The 15363-nt window shown below is 33.2% G+C and overlaps 1 protein-coding gene across 1 annotated transcript; it reads right to left on the minus strand.

Annotated features, from left to right (window-relative positions):
* Window positions 1-7176: 7176 nt before the first annotated feature.
* Window positions 7177-12255, minus strand: LOC116027463 (protein SDA1 homolog). Its single transcript, XM_031269106.1, has 15 exons — window positions 11800-12255; window positions 11294-11470; window positions 11077-11201; window positions 10623-10761; window positions 10163-10315; window positions 10035-10088; window positions 9746-9841; window positions 9610-9669; window positions 9451-9525; window positions 9319-9372; window positions 9135-9236; window positions 8409-9044; window positions 8223-8321; window positions 7925-8032; window positions 7177-7560 (listed from the first exon to the last, which is right to left on the minus strand). Exons 1-15 carry the CDS (start codon window positions 12205-12207, stop codon window positions 7411-7413), a joined length of 2436 nt encoding a protein of 811 aa, XP_031124966.1. The 5' UTR covers window positions 12208-12255; the 3' UTR covers window positions 7177-7410.
* Window positions 12256-15363: the final 3108 nt, after the last annotated feature.

Consider the following 15363-nt stretch of genomic DNA (forward strand, 5'->3'; position numbering starts at 1 on the left):
CAAAAATCAGCAAAGAGACAAGTGTTTGGTACTTTGACAGTGGATGTTCAAGACACATGACCGGAAACCCAAACAATCTAGAGGACATCCATTACAAAAGTGAGGGACATGTAACCTTTGGAGATGGAGAAAGGGGGCAAATCATTGCCAGTGGAACACTAAATGTCCATGGTCTACCCAGATTACCAAAAGTCTTCTTGGTACAAGGTTTAAAAGCAAACCTTATCAGTATAAGTCAGCTATGTGAAGATGAACTGAGGGTAGAATTCTCAAAAGAAAATTGCAAAGTGTACAACCAAAGACATGAATGTGTCATGATGGGAAAAAGGTCCTCGGATAGATGCTACACATGGGATAGCCATTTAACCTGCAATCAAATCACCATCAATCAAACACTCCTGTGGCATCAACGTATGGGGCATATAAATTTTCATGATATGAAAAAGGGACTAAAAGGAGGAGCATATCGAGGCGTTCCAAAATTGGACATTGATGAAAATAGAAAATGTGATGCTTGTCTTGAAAACAAGATGACAACAAGTAGCCACAAAAGAACACCAGGAATTCATACCTCAAGGATTATGGAACTTCTCCACATGGACCTATTTGGACCCACTCAAACAGAAAACATAGGAGGAAAACGGTATGTTCATGTAACCGTTGATGATTTCCCACGATATACATGAGTAAACTTCCTCAGAGACAAATCGGAAACATTCAACGCCTTCAAAATCCTCATCAACAAAATACAAAACGAAAAGGATCAAAAGGTAAGAAAAATCATCCGGTTAAGAAGTGATCATGGAAGAGAATTTGAAAACTCACAGTTCAAAACATATTGTGACGAGAATGGAATCAATCACGAATTCTCGGCTCCCAAAACACCGCAACAAAATGGGGTAGTTGAACGGAAAAATCGGACTATACAAGAAATGGCAAGGGTCCTACTGAATCACAAAAGAATATCACCAAAGTTCTGGGCAGAAGTTGTAAATACCGCATGTTACTTGATAAATCGAGTGTACATACGGAAAGAAACAAACATGACACCCTACCAAATTTGGAAAGGTAAGACACCGAATCTAAAACACACACATGTGTTTGGTAGCAACTGCTACATACTAAGAGATAGAGAATCCTTAGGAAAGTTCGACATCAAGAGTGACCAAGGAATCTTCCTAGGATACTCATCAAACAGTCGGGCCTTTCGTGTGTTTAATCTCAGGACAAACAGTGTGATGGAATCCATAAATGTAACCATCAGTGATGAAAATTCAGAAGAAAAAACTGATAATGAAGAAGACTCAGAAGTTGTTGAAATAACAGTTCCACCACCAATGAATGGCTCTGCAGAAAAAACAGAAACAGAGACCAAATCAGAAAATGAGGGTAAAGAAACAGAGACCAAATCAGAAGATGAGGGAGAAGAAACTAAAAAACAGCCTGTCATACCAAGATCAAGAACTCAGAAAAATCACCCCCTCGAAAATATCATTGGAGATCTAGAAGATGGAATAAGGACTAGAGGGAAAAAGAGAGACTACCTCAAGATGTCTGAAGGAGATCTTTGCTACACATCAAAAATCGAACCAAAGAACACAACTGAAACATTGTTAGATGAATTTTGGATAAAAGCCATGCAGGAAGAATTAGAACAATTCAAAAGAAATGAGGTATGGGAATTAGTCTCCAAACCACAAGATGCCAACGTCATCGGAACAAAATGGGTCTATAAAAACAAAACAGATGAACAAGGAAACATAGTAAGGAACAAAGTCAGACTAGTAGCCCAAGGCTACACACAAGTCGAAGGAACAGACTTTGAAGAAACCTTTGCACCAGTAGCTAGAATTGAGTCTATACGGCTTCTAATAGCCGTAGCATGCATCCTAAAAATGAAACTGTATCAAATGGATGTAAAAACCGCATTTCTGAATGGGTACCTAAAAGAAGAAGTCTATGTAGCCCAACCAAAAGGCTTTGAAGATCCATATCATCCTGAACATGTCTACAAGCTCAAAAAGGCACTATATGGCTTAAAGCAAGCTCCACGAGCTTGGTACGAACGATTAACCCAATTCCTGCTGAATAAAGGTTACCAAAGGGGGAGTGTAGACAAGACACTATTTGTAAAAACTCATAAGAAAGATATCATGATTGCACAGATCTATGTTGACGACATAGTTTTTGGATCAACACAAAGCTGCTACAAGAACCAATTCATTACAGATATGGAAGGAGAATTTGAGATGAGTATGGTTGGTGAACTCAGCTACTTTCTGGGGCTACAGGTTAAGCAATTAGAAAATGGAATCTTTGTCTCACAAAGCAAATATGCAAGAAATCTTGTCAAAAGATTCGGGATGAATGAAAGCAAAGTTGTTAGAACACCTGTTCCAACAACAGAGAGGATCTCTAAAGATTCAGAAGGGAAAAAAGTGGAACAAACCCTGTATCGAAGCATGATAGGAGGCCTACTCTATTTAACAGCCAGCAGACCAGATTTAAGTTTTGGGGTAGGAATATGTGCCAGATATCAAGCCAATCCCATGGAAACACATCTAAAAAAGCTGTAAAAAGAGTTATCAAATATGTAAAGGGGACCATTGATCTAGGTATATGGTATTCTTTTGACACAAACCAACACCTATCTGCTTACTGCGATGCAGATTGGGCGGGAAATATGGATGATAGAAAAAGCACATCAAGAGGATGCTTTCTACTGGGAACAAATTTGGTGTCTTGGTTAAGTAAAAAACAGAGCTCTATATCCCTATCAACAGCAGAGGCCGAATATATCGCTGCTGGGAGTTGCTGTACACAACTATTATGGATGAAACAGATGTTAGAAGACTATGGGATCCACCAATCAACAATGACCATATACTGTGACAACAAAAGTGCAATAGACATCTCCAAAAATCCTGTTCAGCATTCGTGAACCAAACACATCGACATCAGACACCACTTCATAAGGGAACTAGTTGAGGATGAAATTGTAACTCTCACACATATCAGTACCGACAAACAATTGGCAGATATCTTTACAAAAGCACTAGATGGAAACAGATTCACAAAGTTGAGATCCGAAATTGGCCTATGCCAAATATAGTCGAATAAAAAAAATAAAAAATAAATAAATAAAGGGGGAGAAAAATTGGTTGAAATGTAGTTGATTAGGCTAATACTATGTGGTTGATTATGTGATAGTTTTTGTGATAGTTATGTGGATAGAGTTGATTAGGCTAATGCTAGTATGTTGTTTTTGTGATAGTTATGTTGCTGGTTGATTAGGCTAATGCTAGTTCGTTGGATGACTATGCTGACGATAATTACTGCATCTTTGTGCTGCTGTCCCGAAAAGAACAGCATGCAGTACTGGTTGATTTTCTTTTGCCGATTCCAGATCTTTAACAAACATTGAAACCAGATGCGGCGATGCTGATGAACCTATTGTGTAAAAGAAGTCAATGAAGCTCTCTGTTGTTTGATTTCTATGGCCATTACTGTAATCAGTTCTTCAGTCCTTCCTGAAGAACACAAAGACTCAAACAGAAGATTCATGACAAAGCAAAAAGAAGAAATACAGGAGAATCAACTAAGGGGGAGAAATCAAGGTTTTTGCCAAAAATTTGACAAAGGGGGAGAATGTTGAATCAAGAATGATTGTCTTAATTGTTGGCAAAAAAAAAAGGAATCCCAATTCAAGACAGAAAGAAGATCACTAAAAGATCAAATCCCAAACCAATTAGGAATAATACTAGTACTGTTTTTGTTCTGATTAGTTGGGTATTTAAAGAACCTCTCTGCTAACCTAGAGTCACGGATTCCCTAGCTAATCTTGTGAGGTATAAGAGTGTTTTGAGAGGATTCTAAATTCCCCTAGAAAGTAGTACATGTGTTTAGGTTACAATAGATTAGATAGGAGAAGATCAATCTATTGTGTAATTTCTGGTCCCAAAACTATGTACTTTGAATATTAAGCTTTTAGTGGATTTAGGCAAATTCTCAAGACTGAGAAGTGCCTCGCAGAATAGGGTTTTTCCCAAACTGCGTTATCAAGTCTCTTGTGTTACAACTATTGTTTTAACATCTTTGTGTGCTGCACATTACATATTTCAAAGATGAAATAAATTGTAAATTTATATTAGTTTTAATATATATTTAATGAATGCACAATAAGTATTTTATATATAGGATAAATGAATGAATCAACGGTGATTATTTTAAAATTTCTTCATTTTCTAGGTTTGTCAAATTGATTACAGCATTGTTGTAGTCTCGACATCTTTTCAATGCATCAAGTGTGTTACGATGTTCTATTGCCCTAAATTGGCAGTTTTAATTTAATAATGAGTTTTAAATGTAGCTACGTAAGATAATGATATAATTAACATTTATATTATTATCAACATAACAGCATACCAGACATTTAGGTATTCTGCTCAAGGTTCAGTTAGTTGACTTAGTTCAACCATTATTGTTGAATGGGTTATTTCTCATATTTAATTTATTGATAATGAATATTTTTTCATTAGATATGAGAAATAATTTCATTAGCTATATTTATCATTAGCTAATGAAATTATTTCTCATATTTAATTTATTGATAATGAATATTTTTTTTAATAAAGGCATTGTAGACACATAATTATAAATTAAAGAAATGCATATGTATCATTTTTTGTTGTATTTACTATTTATTTTTAATTTAATAAGAGTAAAATAGAGTGAGGAACTTAATTATGCCAACTTTGAATGGGGTGGGGTTTAACAATCATTATTGTATGGACCATGGTCCACACAGCTGTGTAGATCATAAATAAAAAGTACATTTTTAATATACTAAAAGTACATTATTTTTGTACATAAAATACATTATTTTAGAGTACATTATTTTATATATACTATAAAATAATGTACAACAGTACAAAAATAATGTACTCTTAGCACAATAAAAATGTATCTTACATCATGGTCCACACAACTATGTGAACCATGGTCCACACAATAATTTGTCGGGGTTCAAACATAAGACCTTTTATTTATTGAAATCAATGAGTAAGTTAATCAAGTCAGTTGTTCCACCCAATAGAGGTGCCTACAATCCAACGAAGGGATTAGTTGTCTGACAGTGGAAACCTTGGGCCACACCCAAAAAAATGAGTAAGTTAATAATTAAGGATAAATTAGGACTGCAATGTAATAGAGTTAGTAGTATTAAAAAAAAAAGATGATAAATTAGAAAATCTCAAGGAAAAATAAAAATCTAAACAATCTGAAATGGGCCGTCATTTTTTCTACCCATATAGATCTAACTTTTTTCTTTGCTCTTATTAGTATAGTAGATAATATATATAGTATAGTAGATACTAGTATTGAGTCAGTATCGAAAGTCTAAAATAAAGATGTATGTATACAAAGATAATTTCATTTTCGCTAACACAATATACCCATTAAAAATATTTCTTGAACTAATAAAATAATTAATATTAAGTCATTACCGAAAATCTAAAATAAAAATGTATAAATATAAACTTTTTTTATTTTTTGCAATGTCACTTTTACATTGTGGATATCTTCACATATATGAATCTATTTTAGCTCTCCATGTATTTGCATATTCTAAATTGTTGTTCTTGAATTTCAAACTCTTTATCAAAATTATTTATCACATTACTTGTTAAAGATGAATATGAAGATTTATTATTATCTAGCTCAATAAGAATCTCATCAATATGACACCCCTTACAAAGAAAATTATGAAGTGTTGCAGAAACTAGTACAAGCCTTGTTGTCATGTACTCTTATAAAGGAAAAGGAGTATGGACTTGAAGATTGCAAATCCCGATTTAAATATATTAAATATCAACTCAATTATATTTCTCAAGAAAGTGCCAAAGACCTTGTGGTCAAAGTGGCACCCGGTGTCCTGTTTAATACTCTCACATGGATGATGAGAGTGAGTTCAAGCCTTAATGGAGTCAACTGTTGACTTGTTGTGCTTTAGTTTTTCAATTTTTCAATTTTCATTCTCTGTTTTCTGTTTAGAAAACTTGTTTACCAACATTTTTTTTAAATTTATTTTTTTTAGATTAACGTTATAAAATTAACAATAAGTTTAATTTCGAGTGATTTTTAGACTTCATATTTAAATATTTTAAAATATATTTGGTTTAAATAGAATAAATATAAATTTTAATTTTAAGTCCAATATGTAAAAATTTTACATTTAATATCCGAACCAAATTTATATATGTATATAACATAAATAAAAATATATCCGAACCAATAACCTATTATGTTCACATAAAATTTAGTTTAGATAATATTAATATTTTGAACTAATATTTAAAATATGTTTGGATATATTCATTTGAATGACATGTATATAATATAATTTTTATTTTGAATTCTAATATTATATATGTGAAATTTCAATATCCGATATCTGGACCAAACTTGTATCTGATATAACATAATTAAAAATATCCGAACCAATAATAAATTGAGTTCAATCAAAATATAAAACGTGGTATAGATTTCAATTTTTAATTTTAATAATGTGAATGATGTATAATTTTAAGCATAAACAAATAAGTTATGTTTAAATAAGTAATGCAAGTGGAAAAGATAGAACACGATGATAGGTAAAAGAAAATGATAATGAATGTAATCATAGTAATGAATAAATATGTAAGTAGATAATGGTGAGAATGCGATTATAGTGACATATAGTCTAATAGATGGAAGTTGATTCTGTTTTCCATTTAGAAAACAGCTTTTAAAGTGTTTCAGTTTTCCAGAAAACTGGAAAATTATTTCCTGTTTTCAAAATGAAAAACTGTGTTAGTAAACGTGTTTTCTATTTTCCAGTTTTGTAAATTTTCAGAAAACTGGAGAAAATTTTCAATTAGTAAACGTGCCCTAAAGATCTCATATAAGCATTGAGTTTTTAGCAGTGAAATGAACCCCACCACAGCACAACAACAACGCCATTGAATGTATTGAGGAACAAATCTAGGCACGTGTAAGGCATGTAAATCTTAACTTTTAAACAAAAATTATTTTTCAGATTTTTTTTTTTGTTTTTGTTTTCAGATTCTTTTTTCCCTTCCTTCTCATCTTACCTGTAAAAACTCCTCGAACTACAATTATTGGGGATGATTCGATAGATTGATAGCCAAGAGTCTGACATCATGACATGACTCCTAAGTTGTAAATTTGATTTATAGCCTTAGCCTTCATTTTCACAGGCAAGACCGCAACACAAAATCCATCAAAACTGTTAAAGTCTGAATAATCACTCCATATTTCTTCGCTGAGACTAATAAAAAGGTGAATACAAACAATACAATGATTTTTGTAAATTGAGAGGAACACAAAATTGTACGAAAAATATGTGGTATGTCATTTCCATGCTTTTCTCCCTCTGAACTGTTTGCCAGCTCGCTGTTGCTTTTTCTTTTTTTCCTGTCTTGATTTTGCAACCTTGGCTCTCTTTGCAGCTATTGGCATTAACTTTTTGCGTTCCTTTTGCAGATTGCTTTGACCACCAGTCTACCCAAAATTAGCACCCCGAATAATAATCAGAATTCAAGATATATAGAAAGAGAAACAAGTTCTTTCAAATGACAGTGGCTTAATCTGTTAAGGGTAAGGTATGGACTGCAAAATGCAAGACAAAGACAGGTGATTTAGGATGGTAGAGAGGTTTCCCTGTGGGAAGGCGGTGGCAAACAAAATTGTACTTTCAGAGAGCAGTGTGTTTGAGTGTATGATTCTTTCCAGCAACCACTATTTTTTTTATTTTAATTTTTTTGAAAATTCACAAGAAAATAATGCAAGCAATTCTTTGGAGTGCATCTGAGCATTGATATAGAGAGGCTACACAAGAATTTTTTTTAATAATAAGAAAACATACCTTTTTCTGTTTCACAGCAGAACGGGCCTGGTACTTTCCTCGCTCCTCCCTGCGAGCTTTTATTAATGCTTGCTTTTCTTCCTTACTTAACTTCTTTCTTATGTTAGCCTAACATTCAGAAATAATAGCATTACATGTCTATTTCAACAGGCACAATTTAAAAAAAAAAAAATTGAAAAGATTACGGTTTAAAAATGCTTTTCCTTTTTCCACACATACAGTACCCCAAACAAATTAAATGCATTAGCAACTGCACCAGAATGAACACAGAGAAAAAACATTGAAAGAGAAGACAAACCTCAAGTTTTGCTGCATCGACTCTTTTTGAACTGAGTTGGTCTGAGTTGGGAAGTTTAAATCCATGCTTAGACAAAGCAATCCTTGCATCCTTTTTAGCCTAGAAACAAATGCAAGGAACATTATATCAATCAAAGATATTGATTAACAATCAAAAGCCATCTACGCTCAGAAAAGTCTAGAATACCGTTAGCTCTTTGATCTTTTGGAAATCCTCATTAGACAGAATACCATCTTGTGTATCTGAGGAGTCATTTCCGAGCTTTGCTCCTGCTAATTTCTTTAGAGCCCTAAGACTGTTACCAGCAGCTTGGAGCTTTTCATCAAAATCATCGAACTTCCTTTTCTGTGCCTTGGATTTCTTTTCCCCACCCTCAGAACCTGGTATACTAGTACCTTGTCTACTGGATGGTCTGTCAAGCTCCTCTTCATCATCCTCATCCTCCTCACTTCTGTAGTCATCTGCATCATCATCAGACAATACGTCACCTTCTTGCTCATCAGTACTGTCATTACCACTACCATTATCATCATCAGCTCCATGATCAATGCTAGAGTCACTAAATGCATGTTCAGAAACGTCATCCTCATCAGACTGGTCATCTTCTTCAACAGGAAAAACATCTTCATCACTCTCATTATCATTTTTGGATGAGCCAATGGACCCACTTTCAACATCATCATCGCTCTCCTCATCATTCTCTTCCAACAATTCAATGCCAGGAACATTGCTGGCAATATGCACTTCACCAAATGCCTTGGGTCTTGCTTTTGGGTCAGAAGGGCGTCCCCTGTCCTTCTTGGCAAGTAGTGAAGGGCAAATCTGCAGGTTATTCTGGTTAGTATGTGCATATACAAGGACCTTTTACTTTCATACCGAGCATAAGTGAGGCAATAAAAGAGACACTAGTACCTCTCTGAATAATGTAAGAAGTGAGCGAGCTGCTGAAGAAACTGCCTTCTCATGTGATTTCTTATACAATACAAGGTCTTGCAGCAGGTCCTCCGTCATTAACTAAAAATAAAGGGGGAAACAGTGAGATCCAGTAACAGAGACAGGCTGAATTGTCGGGAGTCAAGAGCCAAGGTATACGTACCAGAGGCACTCGCAAACATATTTCTCTGACTACATTCAGTCCAACAGAGATTGCCTGAAATTTTTGGAAGCAAGGAATGTCATCCACATTACTTAAGAGGCATATTTGTTTTTTGAAAGAATAATAGAATACCTCAGGCCTTGACCGGTCATGAACAAACTGGTTGACTATTTGCTTAAATAGTGGTTCAACAGCATCAGGTGGCACCTGTGCAAGAGCAGTTCATGTGTGAGAAAAGATTTATCTAGAAAGTAAAATTAAATTAAAAACCAAAACAGAAGGTTACAGTACCATATCGTGACAGGCCTGAACAGCTGCTGCAAGTAAGTTTGTCACATCTCGTTGATGAGGCTGTATGTATTTAAACATAACTTAAGCAAAAAATGTAAAGCTCATCATCATGTAAGAATAATCGAAAGTAGGGCACCTGAACATATTTCTGAAGGTAAGGATAAAAATTTAATAAGATTAAGTGATGAAGCCCAACTGTTCGTGCAATTACTTTTAGCATCATCATCTTGACCTGAAGGGAAAAAATATAACAAAATATATAAATAGAAGATCGGAAATAGAGTAATTAAAGAAAAGCAAAAGTTCTTTAATTTTAAAAATAGAGGAGTAATTAAAGAAAAGTGTAAGTTCTTTAACTTTGCATGTTCATATGGATTCCATAGATAATATAATATCACAAAGTGGAGAGGCATTGCAGATTATACCTCAAACCTCTCATTACAAGTTTGAAGACGAGAAAAGAGCTTCTCTGCAAATCCCTGCAGGGAAAATATAATATGGAGTTATATTCAGCCTCTAATTTAGATCGCCAAAAGAGAAGAAGAAGACAAACCTGCGCATCTTTCAAGTAGTTTAGTGGTGAGTAATAGTTTGAATTAGTATTTTGCTCTGCTTGTAACCGCTGCTGCTTCTTCATATTTCGAACGACACGCTGTAATTTTGCTTTCTTTTTCTTTTTGCTAGATGTTGTACCCTTATTATTTGCCTAACAATCAATGAGTCGCAAAGAGAAATAAGCATAAATGTATATTACAATAACAAAATACCAGCAAATTTCAAAAATTGAAAAACCAATTTCATGAAAAGCATAATAATATCACTTATTGATATTCCATGTCATTTTCAGGATAAATCAGACATCAAATAGTAAAATACTGGTCCTCAAGAAAAGAATGCAACATCTACGTAACTAGTTAATATGAGATATAACTCTCATGGTCTCATGCTAAGTGCACATTGTCACAGCAATTAAAGAATCATATGGTCAAGAAAGGATGTAGAAGACAACCAACCTTATAAATGGCCTCTTTATTAACCACAACCATAGGCTGTTGAGCGCTCTGGTCATCTTCACTGTCTGAATCATCACTATCATCATCACCTTCAATCTTCTCATAATCAATAAGGAAAGAAAGGGCAGCAATCATGATCCTGAAGAATCCAAAAATGTTTAGGGGCTGTTTAGCATGGAAAAGTTATCAACATTTTAATTCCCTTTTTTCGACTACTTCCCTACTCTTCCAGTCTCCAAATGGAAAGCAAAAAGTGGGAAAATTTGGAAAAGAGTGTTCTTCTTTCAGTTTAGAAAACAAACCCACTTGATCACAAACTCCATTTTTCCATTTTCAGTTTCTACTTTTCTGGGTAAATGGAAAATTTTCCAGAAAACAAAGACAACCTTAAAGTCTTTTCAGTTTGGCTTTTAAGGAATTGAAAAAGATTTAAGTGCATAACAATGATCCCAACCTTGACGATGTGTGAAAGCATGCCATACATATAGCATTTGCTGTCCTTTCATCAAACCAAACCTTTCTCCGGTGGAGTTCACAGAGCGTGATGAGTGCTCTTTTTGCTTTTAGTTCATCTTCTTGCTGTAAAATGATGACTATTCACATATTAATCACACAAAACCAAACAACTTCAGCATGGCACTCAAAAGTTCACATGAAAAACAAGTCAGCACCTGTAGCATAGCAAATAAGATACTCTGAAGCTCTCTGTTCTTTGGATCATTTTTATGCTTCAGATTCAATCGCCGGATACTATGAATAACGTGTGAGAAAGCCAACTTCCTAAGAAGTTTGTCTCCTAGGGTCTGTAGCTCCATGAATAACTCAAGTGTCTCCCGAATGTCAATCATCTTGAATACCCAAAAATGCATAATTATGGCGTATTAATATTAATACTCCTCTGGCATCATTATAAATCCGAAAAAAAGGCAGATGAAAAGAAAAGCCAACAATCACCAAGACAATTAAAATAGTAAAAGACAGGTTAACCCCATCAAGGGATCGTAACCACAAGGTCATAAACTCGATTCCGAAGATGAAAGGATAAAAACAAAGCTTCTATACAACGATTCTGCTATTCCAAACAGAAAAAAAAAAAAACATCTTTTATGTTTATTCTCATATAAATGCTCAATACTAATCTGATATTCATAATTGCAAATAAAATTAAAATATATACCTTACGATTTATCAAGAGAATCAACGCTTGGGCAACATGAACCCGGAGACCGGAAGGCAGAGCCCGGGATGAGGAACGAAGAAACTGAGCGAGCTCTTTAGGGAATTGGGGGAGGTGTTTTGGGTAGAAGGGAGTGACATGTGCCAAGAACGTGGCCCTGTCACCGAGGTCCTTGGCAACGGTTGAATCGGTGGCGACGCCGCTGAGGGAGGTGAAGTTGTGGGAAGCCTGTTGCTCAAAGAGCTCCACCAACGACTTGAATTGATTGTAGATTAAGCTCAACTCCGATTCATACACATCCGGATCGCGCTTCATCTTTGATTGCAAGCTCGGAAGGCTCAGCTTCTCCGCCATCCTCCCAGAAGCCGACATTCCCTCCGCCAATGCCTCCGGCATGGCTGCGGCCATTGGTAAATTGTCCAAACCTTCTCTTCTCTCACGTAGTAGTGATAAGAAGAAGATTATGAATAAATATTAGTAAAACCCTAAAAAGGTACTGACTTAGGTTTTTATTTGGCTCTGTCGAAATGGGCAAATGATGTTATGGACCCACAGTCGTGTATCAAGTTTATATTCACAACTAGTTATCACTCCTACGTTATTTTTAAATTAGTGTTCCTTAATTGGTTAAAGTAGTCATATAATAATAAGAGAGAGAAAAAAAATACTAAATTAATAAAATCAAAGAAATAGTATCATGCTTATATATTTTAATAAAACATAACGAAATTGTAAATAGCTAAATTGTCTAACCCACTGTTTGTGTGTCAATATCAATTAACTTTACTGCATTTTTCATTACTAATAACCTTGTGTCATGGAAAATATGTTCATAAAGGATGTTATGAAATATAATATAATGGAAACCACAACATAAATTCAAAAATAATAGATTAGGGAGTTAGGAGTAACTAAAATGTGTAGATTATAGAGGAATATAATGAGAACCACAACATTAAATACAAGAATATAAGTATAGATGAACAGATTATACAATAGATATATTTACATAACGATATTGAAGTTATACTAATTAATGAGTATACCATCATTGATTTTTTTTTAAAAATTGTAATTATTATGAGTACAATTACAAATAATAGAATTAACATGATAATATTTTGACAATCATACCTATAGAATGTCAAGTAGATGGTGTGTTGCAGAATATGTTAGTTTTAGTTTTGGGTGAATAGCAGTGAGAAGGGGAGGAGTTTTATATACTGTTATTTTGGGTAGAATAATGATTTAGTTAGGAATTTATACAAAATTGTATTATAGAATCTTGTTAAGACTTCAATATTCTAATTTTAAGTTAGGAATCTATACAAAATTGTATTATAGAATATTGCCAATTTGTTTGAAAACTGTAATAAAGAAACAAATTGCCTAAAGAATTTAATGTTAAACATCCGTTATATTTAACGGAAAAATTTGGTAAAATTATAAAAGATTAGGATATATTAGGAATTTAATTGGAGGTTGCACAATTAGAAGAACACAAAGTACAATATGTTATAGCAGACTATTTCACCAATATTTTTTTAGTTCCAGTTAAGGGTCTAACATTATTGGCTCTTATTATAAGTGTAGATTTTAAAATTCTATATTTACAATTTTAGAACTCTATGTTCACAATTTTAGAACTTTATATTCATAATTTTATTTCCTCAAAAAAAATATTCATAATTTTATATCTCAATATACAAAATTATATTAGTCGATATTCACAATTTTTTAACTCTATATTCACAATTTTGTTATATAGATTCAAAAATTGTGTTATACTATTGAACATAGAGTTATAATAATGTTGAACATAGAATTATAAAATTATGAACATAGAGTTATGAAATTATGAACATAGAGTTATGAAACTATGAATATGGAGTTATGAAATTGTGAACTTGAAGTTAAGAAACTGTGGAGTTATTAAATTGTGAACATTGAGTTATGAACAACTCGTCAAAATGAGGGAGGAGTCCCCATTAAAATATTCTACGGGGTATTTTAGTCATCTCGTCTAATTGAAGGATACTTTAGTCCAGAAATTACAATGGGCTAAAGCGCTCATTGTAAAGGGTTTGTTCGGAATTGTGTTCAGGTCCGCTGCGATTCATCTCTCTTCTTGTTTTCTGTTTTTTTTTAAATACACATATATCTATACTATTAATAAAAATAAAATCTTATTTTTTTAATACACTTATATCTATACTATTAATAAAAATAAATTTCTACTTTTGCAAATTCCCGTCCAAACTAATTATATAAAATATAATAATTGTTATGATAAATAATATCTCAATAAATGTGACAACTTTCATATATATAGGTATATTTATATATACTTAAGTTAATGCTTAACATCCATAATCATATGAATGCTGCAAGATTTGATGCGTATGAGAATTTACTATGTGTGTGAATTTCTTATGAATGCTTGGAGCATCCATTGTTATATAATGTAAAAGAAAAGTATTTTTTGTTTAACTCCGATTCATAGACATCCGATCGCTCTTCATCTTTGATTGCAAGCTCGGAAGGCTGAGCTTCTCCGTCGTCTCGACATTCCCTCTAGCAGTGAAGCTGCAGCGTCCATCGCTAAATTATTCAAACTTTATCCTCTCTTACATAGTGATAAGAAGAAGATTATAAAGAAATATTCATAAAACCCTAAAACGGGTACTTGACTTGGGGTTTTTGATTTGGTTGAGAGGTCAAAATGGCATAGGAGTCCCCTTTAAAAGACTTTACGCCAGGGGCATTTTAGTCATTTTATCGAATTGAAAGGTATTTTGGTCCAGAAAATACAATTGGCTAAAGCGTTCTTTCCTTTATCTTGTTTTCCTCTTCAGTCTTCATCTTGTAGCTGTGACTCTAATTTCGAAACATGAGACTTAAAATGATGCACAGAAATTGCGTGCTTTCAACTTGGAGCATCCATTGTTATATAATATAAAAGAAAAGTATTTTTTTATTTAAAATATATAATAAATAGATAAGATTAAAACAAATAAAAAATATGAAATAATATATTAAAACATTCCATCTTTAATATATTTCATAACATATTTTAGAATACACAAAAATTAAATATAAATTATGATAAAATATTTGTTATCTACAATCTACATCTACAATTATTATAAGAGCCAATAATGTTAGACCCCTAACTGGAACTAAAGAAATGTTGGTGTAATAGTCTGCTATAACATATTGTACTTTGTGTTCTTCTTATTGTGCAACCTCCAACTAAATTCCTAATATATCTTAATCCTTTATAATTTTATCAAATTCTTTCCGTCAAATATAACGGAAGTTTAGCGTTCTTCTTATTGAGCAACCTCCAACTAAATTCCTAATATATCCCAATCCTTTATAATTTTACCAACTTCTTTTCGTCAAATATAACAGAAGTTTAGCGTCAAATTCTTTAGGCAATTTGTATAGATTCATAACTTAAAATTAGAATATTGAAGTCTTAATAGAATTCTATAATACAATTCTGTATAGATTCCTAACTTAAAATTATAATATTGAAGTTTTAATAGGATTTTGATCTAT

This window comes from Ipomoea triloba, chromosome 8 (genome assembly GCF_003576645.1).
Source record: "Ipomoea triloba cultivar NCNSP0323 chromosome 8, ASM357664v1".
Classification (NCBI taxonomy): Eukaryota; Viridiplantae; Streptophyta; class Magnoliopsida; order Solanales; family Convolvulaceae; genus Ipomoea; species Ipomoea triloba.